General features: G+C 43.6%; 1 protein-coding gene across 3 annotated transcripts in view; it reads left to right on the top strand.

Moving 5' to 3' along the window:
* TUBD1 (tubulin delta 1) overlaps nucleotides 1–20,813 on the top strand; it is a 72,165-nt gene that overhangs the window by 32,763 nt on the left and 18,589 nt on the right. For 2 of the 3 annotated variants that reach the window (XM_073573038.1, XM_073573044.1), the window contains exons 2-5: nucleotides 3,900–4,029; nucleotides 4,116–4,297; nucleotides 4,377–4,524; nucleotides 9,352–9,568. In XM_073573038.1, the coding sequence (XP_073429139.1) occupies nucleotides 4,129–4,297; nucleotides 4,377–4,524; nucleotides 9,352–9,568 (534 nt within the window). In that variant the 5' untranslated portion in view covers nucleotides 3,900–4,029; nucleotides 4,116–4,128. The remainder of the gene's footprint in view (nucleotides 1–3,899; nucleotides 4,030–4,115; nucleotides 4,298–4,376; nucleotides 4,525–9,351; nucleotides 9,569–20,813) is intronic. The other variant, XM_073573042.1, reaches the window with a different exon arrangement.

Below are 20,813 nucleotides of genomic sequence, written 5' to 3'. Positions count from 1 at the left end.
AGGGGTAGTAGTCCGGTGGCTCTGGCTCACGGGATGATGTGAGATATTAGGGGTAGTAGTCCGGTGGCTCTGGATGACAGGATGATGGGGGATATTATAGTGAATGTGGCTATGCGGAGTGGACGGGGCTCTACACTCGGCTTTATATATACAGTATATAGATATAATCATTATAATTTGTTATAACTAACCGTAGTTAGTTACTATGCCCTATGTTATATATGTGTATATGTATATGTGTGTGTATGTTTGTGTGTATGGGTTTCCCAGGACATGCATGCAGGCGTTTCCTTTATTGTGATGGGGAAATGGTAAGCGGCAAGATTGTAAATTGCCGATATACAGTACAGACCAAAAGTTTGGACACACCTTCTCATTCAAAGAGTTTTCTTTATTTTCATTACTATGAAAATTGTAGATTCACTCTGAAAGCATCAAAACTATGAATTAACACATGTGGAATTATATAATTAACAAAAAAGTGTGAAACAACTGAAAATATGTCAGGTTTAATAAGTGGGATTTCTTGCCTTATAAATGGGGTTGGGACCATCAGTTGTGTTGTGCAGAAGTCTGGTGGATACACAGGTGATGGTCCTACTGAATAGACTGTTAGAATTTGTATTATGGCAAGAAAAAAGCAGCTGAGTAAAGAAAAACGAGTGGCCATCATTACTTTAAGAAATGAAGGTCAGTCAGTCCGAAAAATTGGGAACACTTTGAAAGTGTCCCCAAGTGCAGTGGCAAAAACCATCAAGCGCTACAAAGAAACTGGCTCACATGAGGACCGCCCCAGGAAAGGAAGACCAAGAGTCACCTCTTCTGCGGAGGATAAGTTCATCCGAGTCACCAGCCTCAGAAATCGCAGGTTAACAGCAGCTCAGATTAGAGACCAGGTCAATGCCACACAGAGTTCTAGCAGCAGACACATCTCTACAACAATTGTTAAGAGGAGACTTTGTGCAGCAGGCCTTCATGGTAAAATAGCTGCTAGGAAACCACTGCTAAGGACAGGCAACAAGCAGAAGAGACTTGTTTGGGCTAAAGAACACAAGGAATGGACATTAGACCAGTGGAAATCTGTGCTTTGGTCTGATGAGTCCAAATTTGAGATCTTTGGTTCCAACCACCATGTCTTTGTGCGACGCAGAAAAGGTGAACGGATGGACTCTACATGCCTGGTTCCGACCGTGAAGCATGGAGGAGGAGGTGTGATGGTGTGGGGGTGCTTTGCTGGTGACACTGTTGGGGATTTATTCAAAATTGAAGGCATACTGAACCAGCATGGCTACCACAGCATCTTGCAGCGGCATGCTATTCCATCCAGTTTGCGTTTAGTTGGACCAACATTTTTCAACAGGACAATGACCTCAAGCACACCTCCAGGCTGTGTAAGGGCTATTTGACCAAGAAGGAGAGTGATGCGGTGCTACGCCAGATGACCTGGCCTCCACAGTCACCAGACCTGAACCTAATCGAGATGGTTTGGGGTGAGCTGGACCGCAGAGTGAAGGCAAAAAGGCCAACAAGTGCTAAGCATCTTTCAGAACTCCTTCAAGACTGTTGGAAGACCATTTCCGGTGACTACCTCTTGAAGCTCATCAAGAGCATGCCAAGAGTGTGCAAAGCAGTAACCAAAGCAAAAGGTGGCTACTTTGAAGAACCTAGAATGACATATTTTCAGTTGTTTCACACTTTTTTGTTAATTATATAATTCCACATGTGTTAATTCATAGTTTTGATGCCTTCAGAGTGAATCTACAATTTTCATCCTTGTGATGGAAGCTGGAACGTGTATTGATCAGCAGAGGTACTTCTGAGGGTTTGTTACTGTGTATCAGGGAAACTTCCAGGTGACTTGGTGAGATGGCTGGGACCAGTCACCTACAAACCCACCCAGGGGTGTGTGTCTGTACGCCCAAAGTAAAGCCTGTGTGTGTTTGTGTGTGTGTGGCTGGCTGGGTGTGTTAAAAGGACCTGGAGTGAGATCATGACCATGTGATCCATACCTCACCTGTGGGTATGGTTATGTAAGATATAATGTGCCTGAGGTCTGGTCAAATGGGGAGAGAGTGTGTACCTGAATGGTTCAGGGTGCAAGGTCCTGGAGGGTCAGTGTTGGGAGATTCTGGGAGAAGAATCGGATCCCTGGAGCACATGCTGCAACCTTGGACCTGGTGAGGCATCAGTGTTGGACGGTCTCAGGAGGGGACGGACGTCTTGAATAGCACCCGCTGAGGCCCTGGACCTGGTGGCCAGTGTGTTGGGAGACCCTGGGAGGAGCGTTGGATCCCTGAATAGCACCCGATGTTGCTTGTGTGTTGGACGGTTCTAAAGTGGGGACGGACATCCTGAATAGGCCACGTGTGTTTGTAGAGTCAGTGACGGCACTGCATTGGGGGAGCTACTGTCCGTCTGTGGATCTGGACTGTCAGGTGGCCTGGTGAGCAAGGCGTTGTCTGGGACGGTGATGCCAGTTCGGCAGCTTCCTTGAGAGAGAGTACTGACAGGAGTCAGCGTGCGGAGCAGGACCTCCTAAGAGGTAACCCCTGGACAGGGAAATAACTGTTGGTGCTTGTGAGGTTCTATGAACGTTAATGAACTGGTTGGCGTCTGGTTGCCCACGGTCACTGGACAGACAGGACCAGCGTGTTTAGGGACTGCAAGGAAAAGCTATAACCTGTAAATGTTCTGGACTATGTGTTAAGCCTGTGAATTGTAACATGGCCTACAGTGGTTTGATGTTTGAATAAACCAAAATGGACTATTTATGTGGAAAAACCTGTGCCTGACCCTATTAATCTGCTGCCAAGTAAGTGTCCCCCAACACTAAACAATAAGCGCTACCTTACAATATATAATATCTAATAAAGCTGGCAATTCAGCAGCCGAGTAGTGTAAAATCACAGCAGGAGCTGACAGGATAGAATAGATGGATTGCATACAATAAATACAGATAGAATAGGTAGATATACAGATGTGTGTGCAACTTACTGTACATGAATTTAATTAATAACAGATTATTTTTTGGAAAAAAAATGCATGGGCTCCCGCATAATTTTCTTAACCAGCAGAGGGAAAGCCGACGACTGGGGGCAGAAGTTTGAAGCCTGGGAAGGGGGTAATGCCCATGGAGCTTCCCAGGCTATTAATATCAGCTCACAGCTGTATAATTAGCCTTTATGGGGACCCCCCCAAAAAAAAGAACGTGGGGTCCCCCCTATAATTAATAACCAGTAAAGGCTATGCAGACATCTGTAGGCTGATATTAATAGACGGTGGCAAGTGGGGTGATAGTTGGGAGGGGGTTGATGTCACCTTTGTATTGTCAGGTGATGTCAAGCCCTGAAGTTAGTAATGGAGAGGCGTCAATAAGACACGCCCATTACTAACCCCATAGTAACATTGTATGAAAACACAGACACCCAGAATAAAATCCTTTAATTGAAAGAATGACACAGACTCCTTTTAATACATCTTAATTAAACCATACTTACAACCTCGTCCATTCCCTTGATGCCCTTGTCATCTGCAAAAGAGTTAAAAATAAAAAACGACAATATTCCTTATCTTTCCATAGAGATGATAATCCATTTGTCCCACAATGGGTCTAGCTCTGCTACATCTAGATGGCAGGCTGCATGGTTGCATGATGCTACCATACAGTGTGTCATCTAGCTGAGACACTGATCACAGTGTACTCAGTGTCTCTCTGTGAACTCTTATTACCTAACTGACAGCACCGCGAGCGTGAGAAAGTTCTCCAGCTCATGATGCCGTCAGACAGGTCCTGCGAGTTCACAGCCAATGAACTCACTTAACCTATGTGACGTCAACGCGAGCATGGTGGGAAATTTATCATCTGTATTAAGTCACTGTAATCCTGTTCTCTTCCATAGATCTTGCACAAATGCCAACATTCCCGGTGGTCACACATGCACTGATCGAGACTTCAGCTCTTGCAACGTACCCAGGACTATTACGCATGCTCCGCCCCAGGATTGACAGCGGTTGCACAAGTTATCATAGGTTCCCTTTAAGTGAAAAGACTACTCAGTATATATGCTAGAATACTTTTGTGCATTTTTTATATTTCTTGCCTTTTCTCTCTGCAGATAAAAGCTGGGCATGTCTCTTATTACACTACAATTGGGCCAGTGTGGCAATCAAATTGGCTATGAGTTATTTGATGCCATTTGCAATGATTTCCACAGCAATGGACTGTGCCCCAGGAAGGAAAATGGGCTTTATCAAGCTGCATCTAGGGAGAGATTCTTTGATGAGACAGAATCTGGAGGTATACATTGTTCTCAGACTTTTATAAGTTATGACTCTTTGCTTTTACTGTATTTACAATATGTATTTATTTTTTATAGATTTTGTAAGCCGGGCTGTACTTCTTGACATGGAACCAAAAGTAATTTCTCAAACTTTATCAATGGCAGCTCATTCTGGTAAATGGAAATACAATGAGAAATCACAATTTTCCCAAAAACAGGGATCGGGGAACAACTGGGCAAATGGGTAAGAAGTATATATTGCAGTCCTTTGTTAAACAACTTTTCACAGTATGCTACCTAGAGGAGTTTTATTTTGCGGTGGTATGTTCCATCTACTATCTTACACTTTAAAAAGTGATTACTTTAATTCCAGTCTTTCTAACAAGCGCCCTTAAAAGAGGGGGGTCTGTTAAAGGTGGCCTAATATTGCCGAGTGTGTGCCCTCTAAATGGCACCCCTATGTGACACTGCAGTCTTGTTACGTAACTCTTCGAGTTCACACATGATAGATTTTTTTTAACAGAAATGTCTAAAATCAGAATCTGAATGGGATCTTTTATATGACTAGCCTTAAGGTACTGTCACACTAAGCGATATCGCTAGCAATATCGCTATAACTTGTGACATTATAGCGATATTAGTAATAAAAGAAGAAATGATCCAGCTGAAGTGCTCTGGTGATTTATTGAGTGCTGTTCAGACAACAGAACATTGTTTACGCGTTTCTGGCTAGACGCCCTTAATCATAACAACCAATCTGAGGTGCGGTGAGGTCAGACGTGGGTGAGCTGGTCTTTCAAACCAGTTATAGCGATATTGCTAGCGATATCGCTGTGTCTGATACTTACCTATGACCCACTCCCCCGCTGGTTATAGCTGATCGCACAAGAACGTTCAGGACTGCTTCTCGTCGTCAGCTCCTGCTGGGGCTTCCTGCTGTGGAGACAAGCGACGCGTGGACGCGGGCGGGAGGACGTCAGGATCGCATAGTGTGACAGGTAAGTAGCGACCCCCGTCCCCAGCGATGTCGCTGGTGAGATCTGCCTGTGTGGCAGCTCACTAGCGACCACTTAGCGATGCACCAGCGATCCTGACCGCGTCATATCGCTGGTCGGGATCGCTGGTACATCGCTAAGTGTGACAGTACCTTTAGAAACAGTAAAGATGTGATTTTGAACCTTTCACTAGTCACAGAGATGGGACTTGTCTTTTTGGCCTTTTTATATAGGCACAATTGCCCCTAACAAGTCTGATTTCTTAAAGCGTATCTGTCAGCTTAATATGCAGCCCTACATAGCACCATATTCCCAGTAGCCAAAACGGCACAGAAAATGTTGGCTGGTAAGAGCTCTGATATTAATACACTGGACACTTAACTACGGGTATGTGCACACATTACAATTTTAGTGCAGAAATGTCTGTAGCATATACTTGTCTTTTGGCAAGAAAAATGCTGGGTAAATTATATGCAATAAACTTTGCTTTTTTTTCCACATTTCTTATGACTGGCTAAAAAATGCTGAAAGAATTGACATTCTGCATGACTACGAATATCTTCAAATCTGGAAAGAAAAAATAAGCAACATATGCATGAGAATTCCTTAATCTCATTCTCTTTGCTGGCACAGGAAAACACTGCATTTTTTTCACAGCAAAACCACATGAAAAAATAAAAACACGTCAAATACTCAACATGTGGACAAGCCCTTAGACTATGTACACACTGACTGTATTCCAGCGGTGAAGCCTCTACAGTAATAAGCTGGTGGTCTTTTTCCTGAAACTGTTTTGCTGGCGGTCTTGCTATCGTTTTTTGTGGCGACTCCGCCACCAGCATCTTATCTGCTGGGGTCTTTTTCCTATTGTTTTACCTACCGTATTTTTCGGACTATTAAGACGCACCTAGGTTTTAGAGGAGGAAATTAGAAAAAAAAAATTGAAGACGAAAAAATGTGGTCAATTTTGTACTTAATATCCCCTGTGATCCCCTCTTCCACATCCTGGTACACATGGCCACTCATCCCTATCCTGGTATGCATTCCTCCTCATCCCTAGCCTGGTATGCATGGCTCCCTCATCCCCATCCTGGCATGCATGCCCCCCCCCCCCCCCCATTCTGGTATGCATGGCCCACTCATCCCTGTCCTGGTAGGAATGGTCCCCCTCATCCCTATCCTGGTAGGAATGGTTCCCCCTCATCCCTATCCTGGTAGGAATGGGTCCCCCTCTTCCCTGTCCTGGTAGGAATGGGTCCCCCTCTTCCCTGTCCTGATATGCAGGGCCTTCATCTCTTTCCTAGTATGCAGGGCCTCGTCCCTGTACTGGTATGCATGGACAGGTGTCTCCCCCCCCCCCCCCCCCATGGGCACTGTACACATGAATCACGTGCGGCATCTTGTCGTTTACTAATGTTAACGTAATGTTGCTGTATTGTTTATGTACTGTAATGTGGATGTATGTGATATGTGTTATGTATCCTGAAGAAGAAGTCTTGTTGACTTTGAAATGCGATGAGAAAATAAAAACACCATTCTTTATCTTCTACCTTCCTGGATCGTATTTGTACAGCAGCACGGATGATACCCACAAATTTTCCTAATCTAATACTATGTGTTATGTATAGGAGTAGGAATAAAGTAGAAGATGGCATAGGACAATAGTGGGGTTAGATTAGTGGGGCACATTAGTGGTAGGGAATCAGAGTCTAGACTAGATATAGTGACCATTAGGGGTTTGTCAGTTGGGAGGAGCTATAGAGTGGTGCAGCATAGAACAGTGGGATATAGGGAGGCACTTACTGGTCAGTAGTTAGTCAGGATGCAGCAGTGAAGAGAGGCAGTCTGGTAGCCGTGGGGATAAGGCAGGAAGGGGCCCCAGACTGGGTGTCGTGCAGGTGGTCACCAGCTTAGACAGAACCATTCCAAGGAGGATCCGAAGCTTACGGCTGGGACTAGGGGGCAGCTGAGACGGCAAGCCCCATTGCCCTGTAACTCGAAGCTAGACCAGGGGAATGGCAGAAAGCTGGTGGGCCTAAAGGCACGGTCGGGACAGAGATTGTCTGGAAGCAAGGCAGGGATTTCCAGAGGCGAAGCAGGGATTGCTATAAGGAACAGAAGGTGCCAGGAAGGCACATAAAGCTTGAGAGATGCCACTCTGTGTACACTGCTGCATTTGTGAATAATACCCTTCTGCCAAGTAAAGTTGAAGTGTTGAAAAAAGACATTGTCTCTGAAATGGTTTGTGAAGCTCATGGAAGCGGAGCCGGCGTGACAGAAGCCGAGGGGAATAGAAGGTGCCGGGAAGGCAGGGAAAGCTTGAGATGCCACTCTGTATAGACTATGCTGCATTTGTGATGGACACCCTTCTGCCAAGTAAAGTTGAACTGTTGGAAAAGAACATTGTCTCTGAAATGGTTTGGGAAGCTCATGGAAGCAGAGCCGGCGTGACAGAAGCCGAGGGGACGCTGACAGTAAATGTGAGTTTACTGTTGTGCACGCTACACATGCAGCAGAAGGGACATTATATTTCATCTGTGGGGTGCCAGGGTGTGGGAACAGTACAGCCCATTGTCACGACTACCAACTTAGCCACCTTACAGCCCCATCCTTATCCTGGTATGATTGGCCCCCATCCCTGTACTGGTATGCATGGCCCCAATCCCTTTACTGGTATGCGTGGCCCCATCTTTATCCTGGTATGCTTGGCTTCCATCCCTGTATGCATGGCCCCATCATTATTTTGGTATGATTGACCCCCATCCCCATCCTGGTATGCATGGCCCCATCAGAAAAACATTAAAAAAAAATTACACTTACCTTTCTGCGCTCCCTCGCAACGTCTTGTTCCGGTGCCAGCAGCTGCTTTATGCTTGTAAGCAGCGCATGGCAGGGACATCGTGTGCTGCTGACAAGCCGAAAGACAGTTGCAGGAATACTCACTGCTTTCCACGCCGGGACTATGTGCGTGGAGGGCAGTGAGTATTCATTGCTGTTTAGCAGCCCGCACAGTGTCAGCCGCCGGCTTCCTGCAGCTGCCACTGGTCACGTGTGCCCGCTACTTAAGAAAAATGAATATTCACCGCATTCCACACCAATGGGAGTGGAGCGCAATGAGCAGGAGACTTGGTATCCCTTCTGTATCTATCACAGTGGTCACAGCAGTGGATCCAACATCCATCATACAGTCATTACACTGGCTACCCATCCACTCCAGAATCCAGTACAAACTTATTGCCCTCACCCACAAAGCCCTCCATAGCTCAGCACCACCTTACATCTCCTCCCTTGTTTCAGTATACCACCCTACCCGCACCCTCCGTTCTGCTGATGACCTGAGGTTAGCATCCTCAATAGTCAGAACCTCCCACTCCCGTCTCCAAGACTTTACACGTGCTGCGCCAATTCTTTGGAATGTACTTCCCAGGTCAATACGATTAGTCCCCAATCCCCACAATTTTAAGCGTGCCCTGAAAACGCATTTATTCAGACTGGCCTATCGCCTCAACACATTAACCTAATCTATCCCTGTGTGGCACAGCCAAAAGTTTTACCATAACCAGGTTCCCCGCATCATGTTCCCACATGCTTTATGCATCCATCAGCCCACTGTATCTGTACTGTTACACACTTAACATTATGGCTGGTCCAAACAATCAGGGCAACTGTTACCACCCACCTTTCGTGTCTCCCTTTTTCCCCCATAGACTGTAAGCTTGCGAGCAGGGCCCTCATTCCTCTTGGTATTTTGTTATAATCTACTGTATGTGATTATTGTTATGCTGTAATGTCTATTGTCTGTACAAACCCCCTCTGAAATGTAAAGTGCTGCGGAATATGTCAGCGCTATAGAAATAAAATTTATTATTATTATTATCACCTATACTGGAGATAGTGGTAACTCTTTCGGTGGAAAATTTAACTTAAACTTTAGAAACCTCACACATGGATTGTCCTGTGCCTAAACAGGGGAAAAATCTAAATAAAGTTTATTATAGAGGACTTAGGATTTTAGTATTATACATAATTTGCTATAAGGTAATGGCTTATTTTTTTCTAATACTTTATAATTATAGATTCTGTGCACATGGACCGATACATAAGGATTTTATCATGAACTTGGTTAGAAAGGAAACAGAAAAGTGCGATCGATTAGGAGGTTTCATCACAATAATGAGTATGGCAGGTGGCACTGGCTCTGGCATGGGAACCTTCATCACAAGATGTTTACGTGATGTCTATCCCAACGCTTTATTACTTAATGAGGTTATTTGGCCTTATGGAACAGGAGAGGTAAATATGTTGTACATTTTTCACTTATAGAAGTACAAGAATATGCCTTGATCTTTTGGAAGCATATACTTTTTTTTAACTATGATTTAGTTCGTTGTGTAGCTTGTGTTTTGTTTTTTTTTTGGTCTATTGTTCAATTCTGTAAATTATAGTTTCTAGAAGAAAATGTATTTAAATAAGTATCAGATATAAAGGTTAACACACTATATCCAAATCTTATTTTTGCAGAGCATTGATTCTTAAAAAAAAAAATGTTTTATTCAGTTAAAGTTTGCTGTAGAAATCAGGTGTCAGTCTACAGTGAGGGAATTTATTCATTTGAAGGGCGAGTCCTGTAGGGAGAGCCCAATGGACTTTAGTGACTCAGATCATTCTCTAATGTTGCTTTAGCCTTGTTTGTACAAACAAAACACTGTACAAACATTAATGGCATTTTGTACTATTTGTGTGTCTCTGTGTCATAGTTACTCCTTAAAGGACTCAGAACTATGTATTTGAAGCCAAAAAATAGAATTCTGCAGACCAAGGGTTCAAACAGATGTATATGACCTAAAACGACAGGCACAAGCATGGCTTTTAAATTTGTTGCTGGCTTATTTTGCTCAAACTGTATTTTGTTCCTACTGTTTTGTATGTCACTAACCAAATCTTTCACCTGCGAACAGGATATGTGTTAAATGTGTAATTGGTAGAGCCACGGTAAAGGGAATCCATGTTGTCTTTGCGAATGCTAGTGCTCCATTTACTGTCTGTGGTCACACATGCACACTAGCGATCCCATAGACCAAAATAAATGAATGGAGAAGAAGACATAAAAGCAAAATACTAGCTCCATTTAGACAGGGGACTGAGGATTTATGCACTGATATTCTCTGTACTGTGTGGTCATCCTTGGATTTAGATCAGGGTTCCCCAACAGATCATGTTTTCAGGATTTCCTTTGTATTGCTCAGGTTATGCAATTATCACCTGAGCAATACTAAGGAAATCCTGAAAACGTGATCTGTTAGGGGGACTTGAGGACTGGAGTTGGTGAACCCTGCTTTAGATCATGCTCATTTCTTTTTTTGGGATTGGGTGAAATTGGACCATGGTATTCGCCCTTGACACGACTTGTAGTAATAAAAAAAAAAAAGTGTTTACTCTGCCTGGTGGGCTGTACCCTCTCCTAAGACACTGCACAGCTCATTTTTTAGCCTAGTGTCTCTGTAAGGCCGCGTTCACACGTTCAGTATTTGGTCAGTATTTCACATCACTATTTCTAAGCCAAAACCAGGAGTGGGTGATAAATGCAGAAGTGGTGACGTGTTTTTATTATCGTTTTCCTCCGATTGTTCCTCTCTTGGTTTTGGCTTACAAATACTGATGTAAATTACTGATCAAATACTGAATGTGTGAACGTGGCTTAAACAGACAAAATCTGTGCATGGTCTTTTGCGTTTTTTGTCCTTCTCTTTTTACTTTTTAGCCCATTTGTGTTAAGTGGCATGGATGTCCCTCACCTTTTTCTGTCACTTCAATGAGGACACTCCATGCACTCCACTGTTGTGTTCCTCCCTGCGGACCCCACATCTCCATGCATCACCTGGTGGTCAGGGCTTTTGCTCATTAGATTGCAGTGACTTCAAAATCCTAAGATGTCACCAAAGGCATAAGCTTGTTGGTATCCGAAGACCCTAGATTGCTTGGTCCTTCCTCTAAGTTCCCACCCCTTAATCGGTGGGCAAAGGGAGGAAATGAAGACCAGGCTTTCTGCTGTCAATCAGCTCTTTTTGTACTGTTTTTTTTTTTGGGGGGTGGGGGGTGCTTCTTTTTTCCTTGGGGTTCTTTTTGGCTTCAGCCATATCCTCACTTCTGCCAGTGACTCCTCTGCTTGCATTAATCCTCCTGGTCATTCTGCACGTTAAAAACATCCAGTCTGCAGTTGTCTTTCTGCCACACACAAGCGCAATATAGGGTCTTCTCCCACAAATACAGTAAGCGGTTTGACAAAAAACTGCTCACCTGGTAGTGGGTATTCAAAGCATGTATAGATAAGGGCTGCTCCAGATCCACAAGTCGGTCACCGACTATCTGAAACAGAACTCTGCAAGGAATACGTGGATTTCGTCCGCGCTGCCCAAATGATGAAATTCCAGAAGGTTAATAAAGTTTGACAGTGGTTTATTCTACTCGTTTCAAGGTTTTTTTGCAACCTATTCTTCAGGAAATACCACCTTGGGCTATTTGGAGGAAATAGCTCAGATATGGTAATATTCCTCCAAATAGCCCTTTGATCTCACAGAACTTTTACACCACTTATGTAATCTTACCTAATTAAGGATTCTCTCTTCAAGCTCATTGTTTGTTTATTGAAATGTCCATGTATCACACCTTGCCTGTGCTTTAAACTGTATATAAATAAGGTTTCTTCAAATATTTTGTTATATCAGCCTGATGAAGAGACGTAAGTTGTCTCGAAAGCTTGCTTTGTAACATCATTCACTATTATTTGTTAGCCATTAAAAGTTATCATACCCACAAGATTCCTATTTTGTTTCTCTCACTGAGAGCACTTTATATATTTTTTTCTACTGGCTAACACGATACCAAACCACTTTTTTCGTTTGTACTTCAACAAACATTTGCCATGTGGTCAACCAGGCTCTCTGTACGCTCACAGTTCCCTATCCCTCTGCCTGCTCAGGACCCCTCAAATACCCCTCAGGAACTAACCTGGCCATGCCCTCCTACTATATGGTTTATTTCCTAGAGTTCTTGCCAGTCCAGCTTGTCAATTAATGTTCCGACATAGAACTTGAGTCTATTCCAGATCTATGCTCACAATAAAAGTAGGATAAGTTCCTACAAATCCTTTTTGGCATCCATAGACATTCCTGGGAAAAGCCAAAGCTCATGATGCTGCTACCCTCTTCCCTGTCTGATTTCCTGGGGACCACTTCTGACTCAGACTAATCAGTCCAAGTAGAATACTAAGTTGACCTTGCTCATGCAGGACCTTATCCTGGAAACACCCTCAAAGTCAAGGACGAGTCCACTTCTCTTGCCCCGTAATCGATTTCCCTACAACTGCAGCGCTGACAACAGATTTCCTTTGCCAACTACAGTTTTGTGCAGGGCTGTGGAGTCGGAGTCGTGGAGTCGGAGTTAGTTTTGGTTGGAATCGGAGTCGGTAGAAATGTACCGACTCCGACTCCAGCTTTAAAAAAATTGTATTAATATTTCATAATTGAACTTTCATATGAATTTTATAAATGTTACTCAGATATATATGTTCTATCAAACTATGAACAACAGTGATAAGCAGTTCTGCTGGAGATAGAGACATTTCTTACTTCTTGTGTGTCACTGTTCTCCACTGCCCTTATCTAATCTTATACTTGGTTAACCTCATGCTGCCCCAACCCCCCTACTTACAATGTATGAAACTGAAAGTGAAAATGTGTTGCAAATTCTTAGTAGTAAAGCTCCTCCTCTAGACTAGATCATACTAGGTGTGCGTCTTCCAAGCATCTCACAGCTGCCTGCTACTCAGAAGAGGAAGACTGTAAGAAGTATTATCCTTTCAACAAACTTTGCATCAGTTAACTGTGAGTACATGAGGAATAATAACAGTATTACTGACCACTATATCAGTTGTACGACCTGGCAATAATTTTGTACAATTGTTTTTAGGAAAAACAATTGTCATTTGGATTGTGAATGCAGAATTAAAAACCTGAGAGTGTCAAAGAAGGATCACATTAAATCAGCTGTATTTGAACATTTCACCATCACTCAAGATAGAAAACATTATGTCTGTCAGTGTATGACAAATGATCCAGACGAAAACAAATGCTGTGAAGCCAAGATGAGTGCATATTCAGGCAAAGAAAAAAATGCTCCTACCAGAGCTTCTAATCTAAAGAGACATTTACAGCGCTTTCATCCAGAAGTACTGAAAGCAGTGGATGAGAGAGACTGCATCCAAACCAATGAACCAGTGCCCAGCTCTTCCAGCCAAACAAAGGAGCAGAGAACTTTGCAGTCATCAGTTGCAAGATATTTTGTCAGTGACAAAGTTACTGTGACAATGACAGTAGATACATTTAAAAAACAGATCATAGAGCTTGTTGTAAAGGATAGTGTGCCTATTTCATTATTTTCACGACCAGCTTTTACAGTCATGGCCAAAAGTATTGACACCCCTGCAATTCTGTCAGATAATATTCAGTTTCTTCCTGAAAATGATTGCAAACACAAATTCTTTGGTATTATCTTCATTTAATTTGTCTTAGATGAAAAAACACAAAAGAGAATGAAGCAAAAAGCAAAACATTGGTCATTTCACACAAAACTCCAAAAATGGGCCGGACAAAAGTATTGGCACCCTCAGCCTAATACTTGATTGCACAACCTTTAGCCAAAATAACTGCGACCAACCGCTTCCGGTAACCATCAATGAGTTTCTTACAATGCTCTGCTGGAATTTTAGACCATTCTTCTTTGGCAAACTACTCCAGGTCCCTGATATTTGAAGGGTGCCTTCTGCAAACTGCCATTTTTAGATCTCTCCATAGGTGTTATATGGGATTCAGGTCTGGACTCATTGCTGGCCACCTTAGAAGTCTCCAGTGCTTTCTCTCAAACGATTTTTTAGTGCTTTTTGAAGTGTGTTTTGGGTTATTGTCCTGCTGGAAGACCCATGACCTCTGAGGTAGACCCAGCTTTCTCACACTGGGCTCTAAATTATGCTGCAAAATTTGTTGGTAGTCTTCTGACTTCATTAGCCATGCACACGGTCAAGCAGTCCAGTGCCAGAGGCAGCAAAGCAACCCCAAAACATCAGGGAACCGCCGCCATGTTTGACTGTAGGGACCGTGTACTTTTCTTTGAATGCCTCTTTTTTTCTCCTGTAAACTCTATGTTGATGCTTTTGCCCTAAAAGCTCTACTTTTGCCTCATCTGACCAGAGAACATTCTTCCAAAATGTTTTAGGCTTTTTCAGGTAAGTTTTGGCAAACTCCAGCCTGGCTTTTTTATGTCTCGGGTAAGAAGTTTAGTCTTCCTGGGTCTCCTGCCATACTGTCCCTTTTCATTCAGTTGCCGACGGATAGTACGGGTTGACACCGTTGTACCCTCGGACTGCAGGGCAGCTTGAACTTGTTTGGATGTTAGTGGAGGTTCTTTATCCAACATCCACACAATCTTGCGTTGAAATCTCTTGTCAATTTTTCTTTTCCGGCCACATCTAGGGAGGTTAGCCACAGTGCCATGGGCTTTAAACTTCTTGATGACACTGCTTACGGTAGACACAGGAACATTCAGGTCTTTGGAGATGGACTTGTAGCCTTGAGATTGCTCATGCTTCTTCACAATTTGGTTTCTCAAGTCCTCAGACAGTTCTTTGGTCTTCTTTCTTTTCTCCATGCTCAATGTGTTACACACAAGGACACAGGACAGAGGTTGAGTCAACTTTAATCCATGTTAACTGGCTGCAAGTGTGATTTAGTTATTGCCAACACCTGTTAGGTGCCACAGGTAAGTTATAGGTGCTGTTAATTACACAAATTAGAGAAGCATCACATGATTTTTCGAACAGTGCCAATACTTTTGTCCACCCTCTTTGTTATGTTTGGTGTGGAATTATATCCAATTTGGCTTTAGGACAATTCTTTTTGTGTTTTTTCATTTAAGACAACTTAAATGAAGATAATAATACCAAAGAATTTGTGTTTGCAATCATTTTCAGGAAGAAACTGAGTATTATCTGACAGAATTGCAGGGGTGTCAATACTTTTGGCTTTGACTGTATGTGTTTGAATGGGGAAATGGCCCGCAAGCTTGGTGTTTTTCTGGAGAGAGAGAGTATTAGAAAATTAGTAATCGAAGAAGCTTTTAAACAAAAGGAAGAACTTAAAAAAAACTCTCAAGGGACGCTTTCTGTTTCTTAAAATGGATGCCTGCACACGTCACAGAGTGAACTATTTTGCCATCAATGTCCGATTTGTTTGTGACAAGAATGAAATAGTTACCAAGACATTGGCAGTAAAAGACACCAAAGCTCATCACACCAGTGAGTTTCTCCAGGTCTTGGTGGAAAAGGTTCTGCAAGACTATGAACTTAAAAAAAGAGCAAGTTCTTTCTGTCGTAACTGACAATGCTTCAAATATGATAAGTACTATTAAGCTAATGAATGAGAGTAATGATGGTGACCAGCAGCTAGAAGAACATTCTGGGTCCACAGACACAGAAATGTTTGAAATAGAGGAACACAGTATTGTAACTGAGGAGAAAACTGAAGTTGCTTCAGATGAACAGCAACATGATAGTTTAGATGATCTTGTTGAAACTGTGTCAATATGTTCTTTCATTCATCACATGCGCTGTGTTGTGCATACGCTACAGCTGGCTATAAGAGACAGTCTGCAAGAAGGACATGCTGCTGCACTGATTGGCAAGGTGAGAAAATTGGCTACTGTTGCCAGAACCCCTAAAGTTGACTCAATTTTGAAGAGAGGTGCTGGAAAAGGGGCAATTATTGATCAAGCCACACGATGGGGCAGTACTTACTTAATGATTCAGCGCTTGGTTGAACTGAAAACCTTTCTTGTAGACATGGCTAACCCTCAACTGACGCTAAATGAAAGTCAGTGGAATCAGGTGACTGAGCTGGAAAAATTGCTAGAGCACCCATTTACAGTGACTAAAAAATTACAAGCAGAGGACTTAACTCCAGGTATTTTCTTAAAGGAGTGGAAGAACCTGATGTTTCGCCTGTCCCAAAGAGGAGGGTTAATTGCAAGTGGCATTGCTACATCAATGAAACGGAGAGAGGAGCTACTATTACAAAATAACATTCTTTTGGCAGCTGTTTATGTAGACCCAATGCATCGGATTCTTCTAGATGATCAACAGCTAAGTAAAGGAAAAGAAGCTCTGTTTGAAATAGCAGTAAGGATGAAAGGGTTGCAGAACAGTCAGGAGGAACAAGAAGAATTTGGTCGTCATGCCACATCTTCACCCTCATCATCAACTGATGAAGAATTTAATTTCGAAAAATATTTGGATCACAAGGACCGTGCAAAGCGTTCCCGCATAGAAGAAGAGTCATCCCCATCAAGGAACACAGCCAGTACATTTCAGCAGAATTTTTCATGTGCACTAAAAGAAATTGAGAAATTTGACCGTTCATCAAAAATAACAGTGCAACAAGCGATTCCTCTGTATCCTGACATTGTCAGAGATGTTGCCCGAGTGGTTACTGCTTTGCCACCAACACAAGTTAGTGTAGAGAGGTTGTTCTCTGCTCTCAAAATAATTAGATCAGATTTGAGGGCATCCATGAAGGAGGATCTGACAGAGGCAATACTTTTTCTGAGGACAAATTTATAGATTTCTTCTTATTAACTGCATAAAAGTGTTTATTGCATATTTACTTACAGTTTAGAAAAGTTTATAAAAGTTATTTGCTATATTCTAATTGTATTCTAATAAATGTAGTTTTTGCTCTAAGTGGTCTGATTACTTATATGATGGTGAGAAACTGAATAAGCACGATGTTTAATATTTTACAACAGTAAATTTGTTGTTATGAATTGGCCATTTATGAAGGAGTCGGAGCCTGATAAAATCCAGGAGTCGGAGTCGCAACTGTGGCTTACCGACTCCACAGCCCTGGTTTTGTGCAAATTAATTGAGACAAAGCAAAAAAACACATACTTTTGAATATTTAATAATAAAATATTATAATACACTGTTACATACTAATTTTATTAAGAAATATGTCCTCCTTTAGCAGATATGAGATTTTCAGTGCGTTTTGGCATTGATTCTACCAAGTTTTTGCATACATTCTTCAATTCTTCTTCATGCAACCACACTTGTATGGCACTGTTTATCATGTGTTCTTTTGGTTGTACAGTCCATTTTGCCAAGATATCTCTTCAAAATGCTCCACAAATTTTCTATAGGATTTAAGTCTGGTGAATTGCCAGGCCAGTCCAGCACTTTTACTTTATTTTCTTCCTTCCAGGAATTTCTTCACACACTTGGAATTGTGGCATGGAGCCAAATCTTGTTGGAATGTCCCTTCAAATTTACGCATGAATGGCACAATAAAATGTTTTAAAACGACTATGTATTTGGATGAATTCATCATACCATCGACAGGAAATAAGCTCCCTGTACCATCAGCTGTAAAAAAGCCCCAAAACACCTGTTTTTGAGGGTGTTTTACAGTTTGTTGAATATGATCAGCTCGCAATGGTTCATTTTTGCTTCTTCTAACAACACTTGCTCTGTACCCTTGAACAAAAAGATGGATTTCATCACAGAAAATTACCTTTTTCCACTGGCTAGTTGTCCAAGATTTATATATTTTTTGCCCATGCGAGTCGTTTTGCCTTCATTGCAGATGTCAGAAGTTGTTTCTTTACCGGCTTTGTTGCCCTCCGACCAACTTCCAGAAGCCAGCGCTGTACAGTCGAATTGTTAATATCAATACCTGCAGCAAACAACTCTCTTTGGAGGTCTTTATTTGTTTTTCTTGCATTAATTTTACTTTTACTCTTCGCCACGACAGCACCCACTTGGAGAGAGGGATCCGCCCATAGGAACAGGAAACCTACAGAGATAAAAGAGGGCGGTCCACCTCTCCCCCTCAGTTGGTTTCCTGTTCCGATGGGGAACCGCAGGATACGCTAGAGTCTTACCTGGGCCAAGGAACCGCCTGTGCAGTGTCTGTGAGAACGGCAGGGGTTCCGGTCCAGAAGCAGCGACGGGGGAGTGCTGGAAATCGGCTCCCTCCTCGGCTGGTATGGATGATGGGCAGAAACCCCGGTACCGGGTGGCGCCGACCGCGGTTCTTCTGTGGACAACATGACACCGGGCGGGAGGATCCATTCCGGTCCACGTGGGGGCGCAGGAACCGGAGAAAACGGGCCTCCGGCATTCCTAAACGGCTTCAGCGTCCAGGAGGACGCACAGTCAGAGCGGCAGGAAGTGGTAAGGAGGAACTTCCGGGTTACCGGAGGTTCCTCAGCTCAGAGCGCACGCGCGGCTGGGCGGCGCTGCAAGCAGAGGCGCTCCCCGCCCCCTCCAGAGAGGGAAAAAAAAAAAGGAGTAATTCAATCTACAGCGCGGATGGCTAGTCTCGGCGCTGTAGCGAGGAGCCGCAGATGGGCGCACCTGGAGGGGGAGGTACCAGGATGAAGGGGCTTATAAAAGGCCTGGGGGATGGAAATATGGCGTGCAATCATGTCTTCACCAAGGCAGGACACGCATCCCCAGGCAGGCGACGCAGCAGCAGCCAAGGACCACGCAAGGCGAGGGTCCTCGGATCGTAGCCACAGAAGCCATGCCAACAAGCCTCCTTCTCAGCCTCCTGAGCCGGTACCTACAGCTTCTCTGGGTGAGTGGACGACGCTCTGCCTATCAAGCTGATAAAATGTCTCTCTCTCTCTCTCTCCCCCTCTCCTCCGTCATGATGTCTCTATCTCAGACTAAGAGGAAGGAAAAATCAAAAAATAAAGAATGTGCCCTGTGTACACGTCCGCTACCGGACTCGTACACAAAAAGACTGTGCAAAGGATGCATAAACGAAACGGCAAAGCATGTGTCAACATCAGCAGTAGACATAAGGGCTATAATTGGAGAAGAACTACAGGCCCTAAATCAGTCTAGCAGGCCTACTTATATCGAAACAACTAGGCCAGCAGACGCCGTAGACACCGATGAGGGCGAAATATCCTCGGATAATTCTAATGCATCTACATCGGCATCCTCCTCAGAGGCGGAGGGCCGTTGCTGTTTCCCATTAGATCATATGGATAATTTAGTTAAATCCGTGAGGAATACAATGGGTTGCACAGATACAAAAGAGCCGCAAACGGCTCAGGAAATTATGTTTGCAGGTCTAACAGACAGAAAGAGGAAAGTTTTTCCGGTTATTCCAGCAATAAAAGCTCTGGTTAAGAAGGAGTGGGAGAGACAGGACCAGAGAGGGTATCTCCCCTCAACCTCAAAGAGAAGGTACCCCTTTAACGACGAAGACTTGTCGACATGGGTTAAAGTCCCGAGGGTAGACGCGGCAGTGGCCTCCGCCTCAAAGCAAACAATCTTACCAGTGGAGGACTCGGGCGTGCTAAAAGATCCCCTGGACCGTAAAGCGGACGCCTCATTAAAGAGGACATGGGAGACAGCTACCGGCACGTTCAAACCGGCAATAGCTAGTACTTGCACAGCTCGTTCTATGCTGGTCTGGATCGACCAACTAGACCAGCAAATAGACCAGAAGATCTCCAGAGACAAGCTACGGGCCGCCATACCTCTAATCCGCGGTGCAGCGGCATATATAGCTGGTGCTTCGGCTGATTCCTTACGTTTGGCAGCCAGAACAGCAGGGTTGGCTAATAACGCTAGACGTAGCCTATGGCTAAAAAGCTGGAGAGGGGATACCCAGTCCAAAGCAAAGCTTTGTTCCATTCCTTGCGAGGGTGAGTTCTTATTTGGGAAAGCCTTAGATGAAATCCTTATGAAGGCAAAAGAAAGGAAAAAAGGATTCCCTAACCCTCCTCTCCCATATTATAGGAGGGCGTTTAGGAGAAGACCGTTTGGCCGAGGAAGACCAGCAGAAAATCAAAACCGCTTGCCCACAAAGGAAGGAAAGGGCAAAGGTGCCATGTTTAGGGGATCCTCCTTCCGCAGAGACAGGAACTGAGGAGCCAGTCCCTCCAGTAGGGGGAAGGCTAAAAAAAAATTTTTGAGAATGGGAGAAAATTACGCTTAGCCCTTGGGTCCTGGGCATTATTAAAGAAGGGTTAAAGATAGAATTTCGTCAAATACCCCATAATTCGTTAATCATAACATCCTTCAGCTCGCCAATTCAACAGCAGGCCCTGGAGGCCGAGATTTGGAGCCTTCTGGACAAAAAAGTTTTGGTCCATGTACCTAAAAGGCAGGAAGGGAGAGGATTTTACTCCCCTCTCTTTCTGATACCTAAACCAGACGGGTCATTCCGAACGATAATCAACTTGAAGAAATTAAATTCCTTTATAATAAATCATAAATTTAAGATGGAATCCATAAGATCCACGATTAAGCTCCTCTTCCCTAATTGTATGATGGCAGGCTTGGATCTGAAGGATTCTTATTATCACATTCCCATCCATTGCAGATATCAGAGATACCTCAGAGTGGCGGTCCTCCTCGATGGCACCATACAGCATTTCCAGTTCACAGCCATGCCATTCGGCATTTCCATCG

The sequence above is a fragment of the Dendrobates tinctorius genome, unplaced genomic scaffold (genome assembly GCF_039654945.1).
Source record: "Dendrobates tinctorius isolate UK_male_01 unplaced genomic scaffold, ASM3965494v1 ptg000007l, whole genome shotgun sequence".
Lineage (NCBI taxonomy): Eukaryota > Metazoa > Chordata > Amphibia > Anura > Dendrobatidae > Dendrobates > Dendrobates tinctorius.
This window is presented reverse-complemented; position numbering and strand designations above follow the sequence as displayed.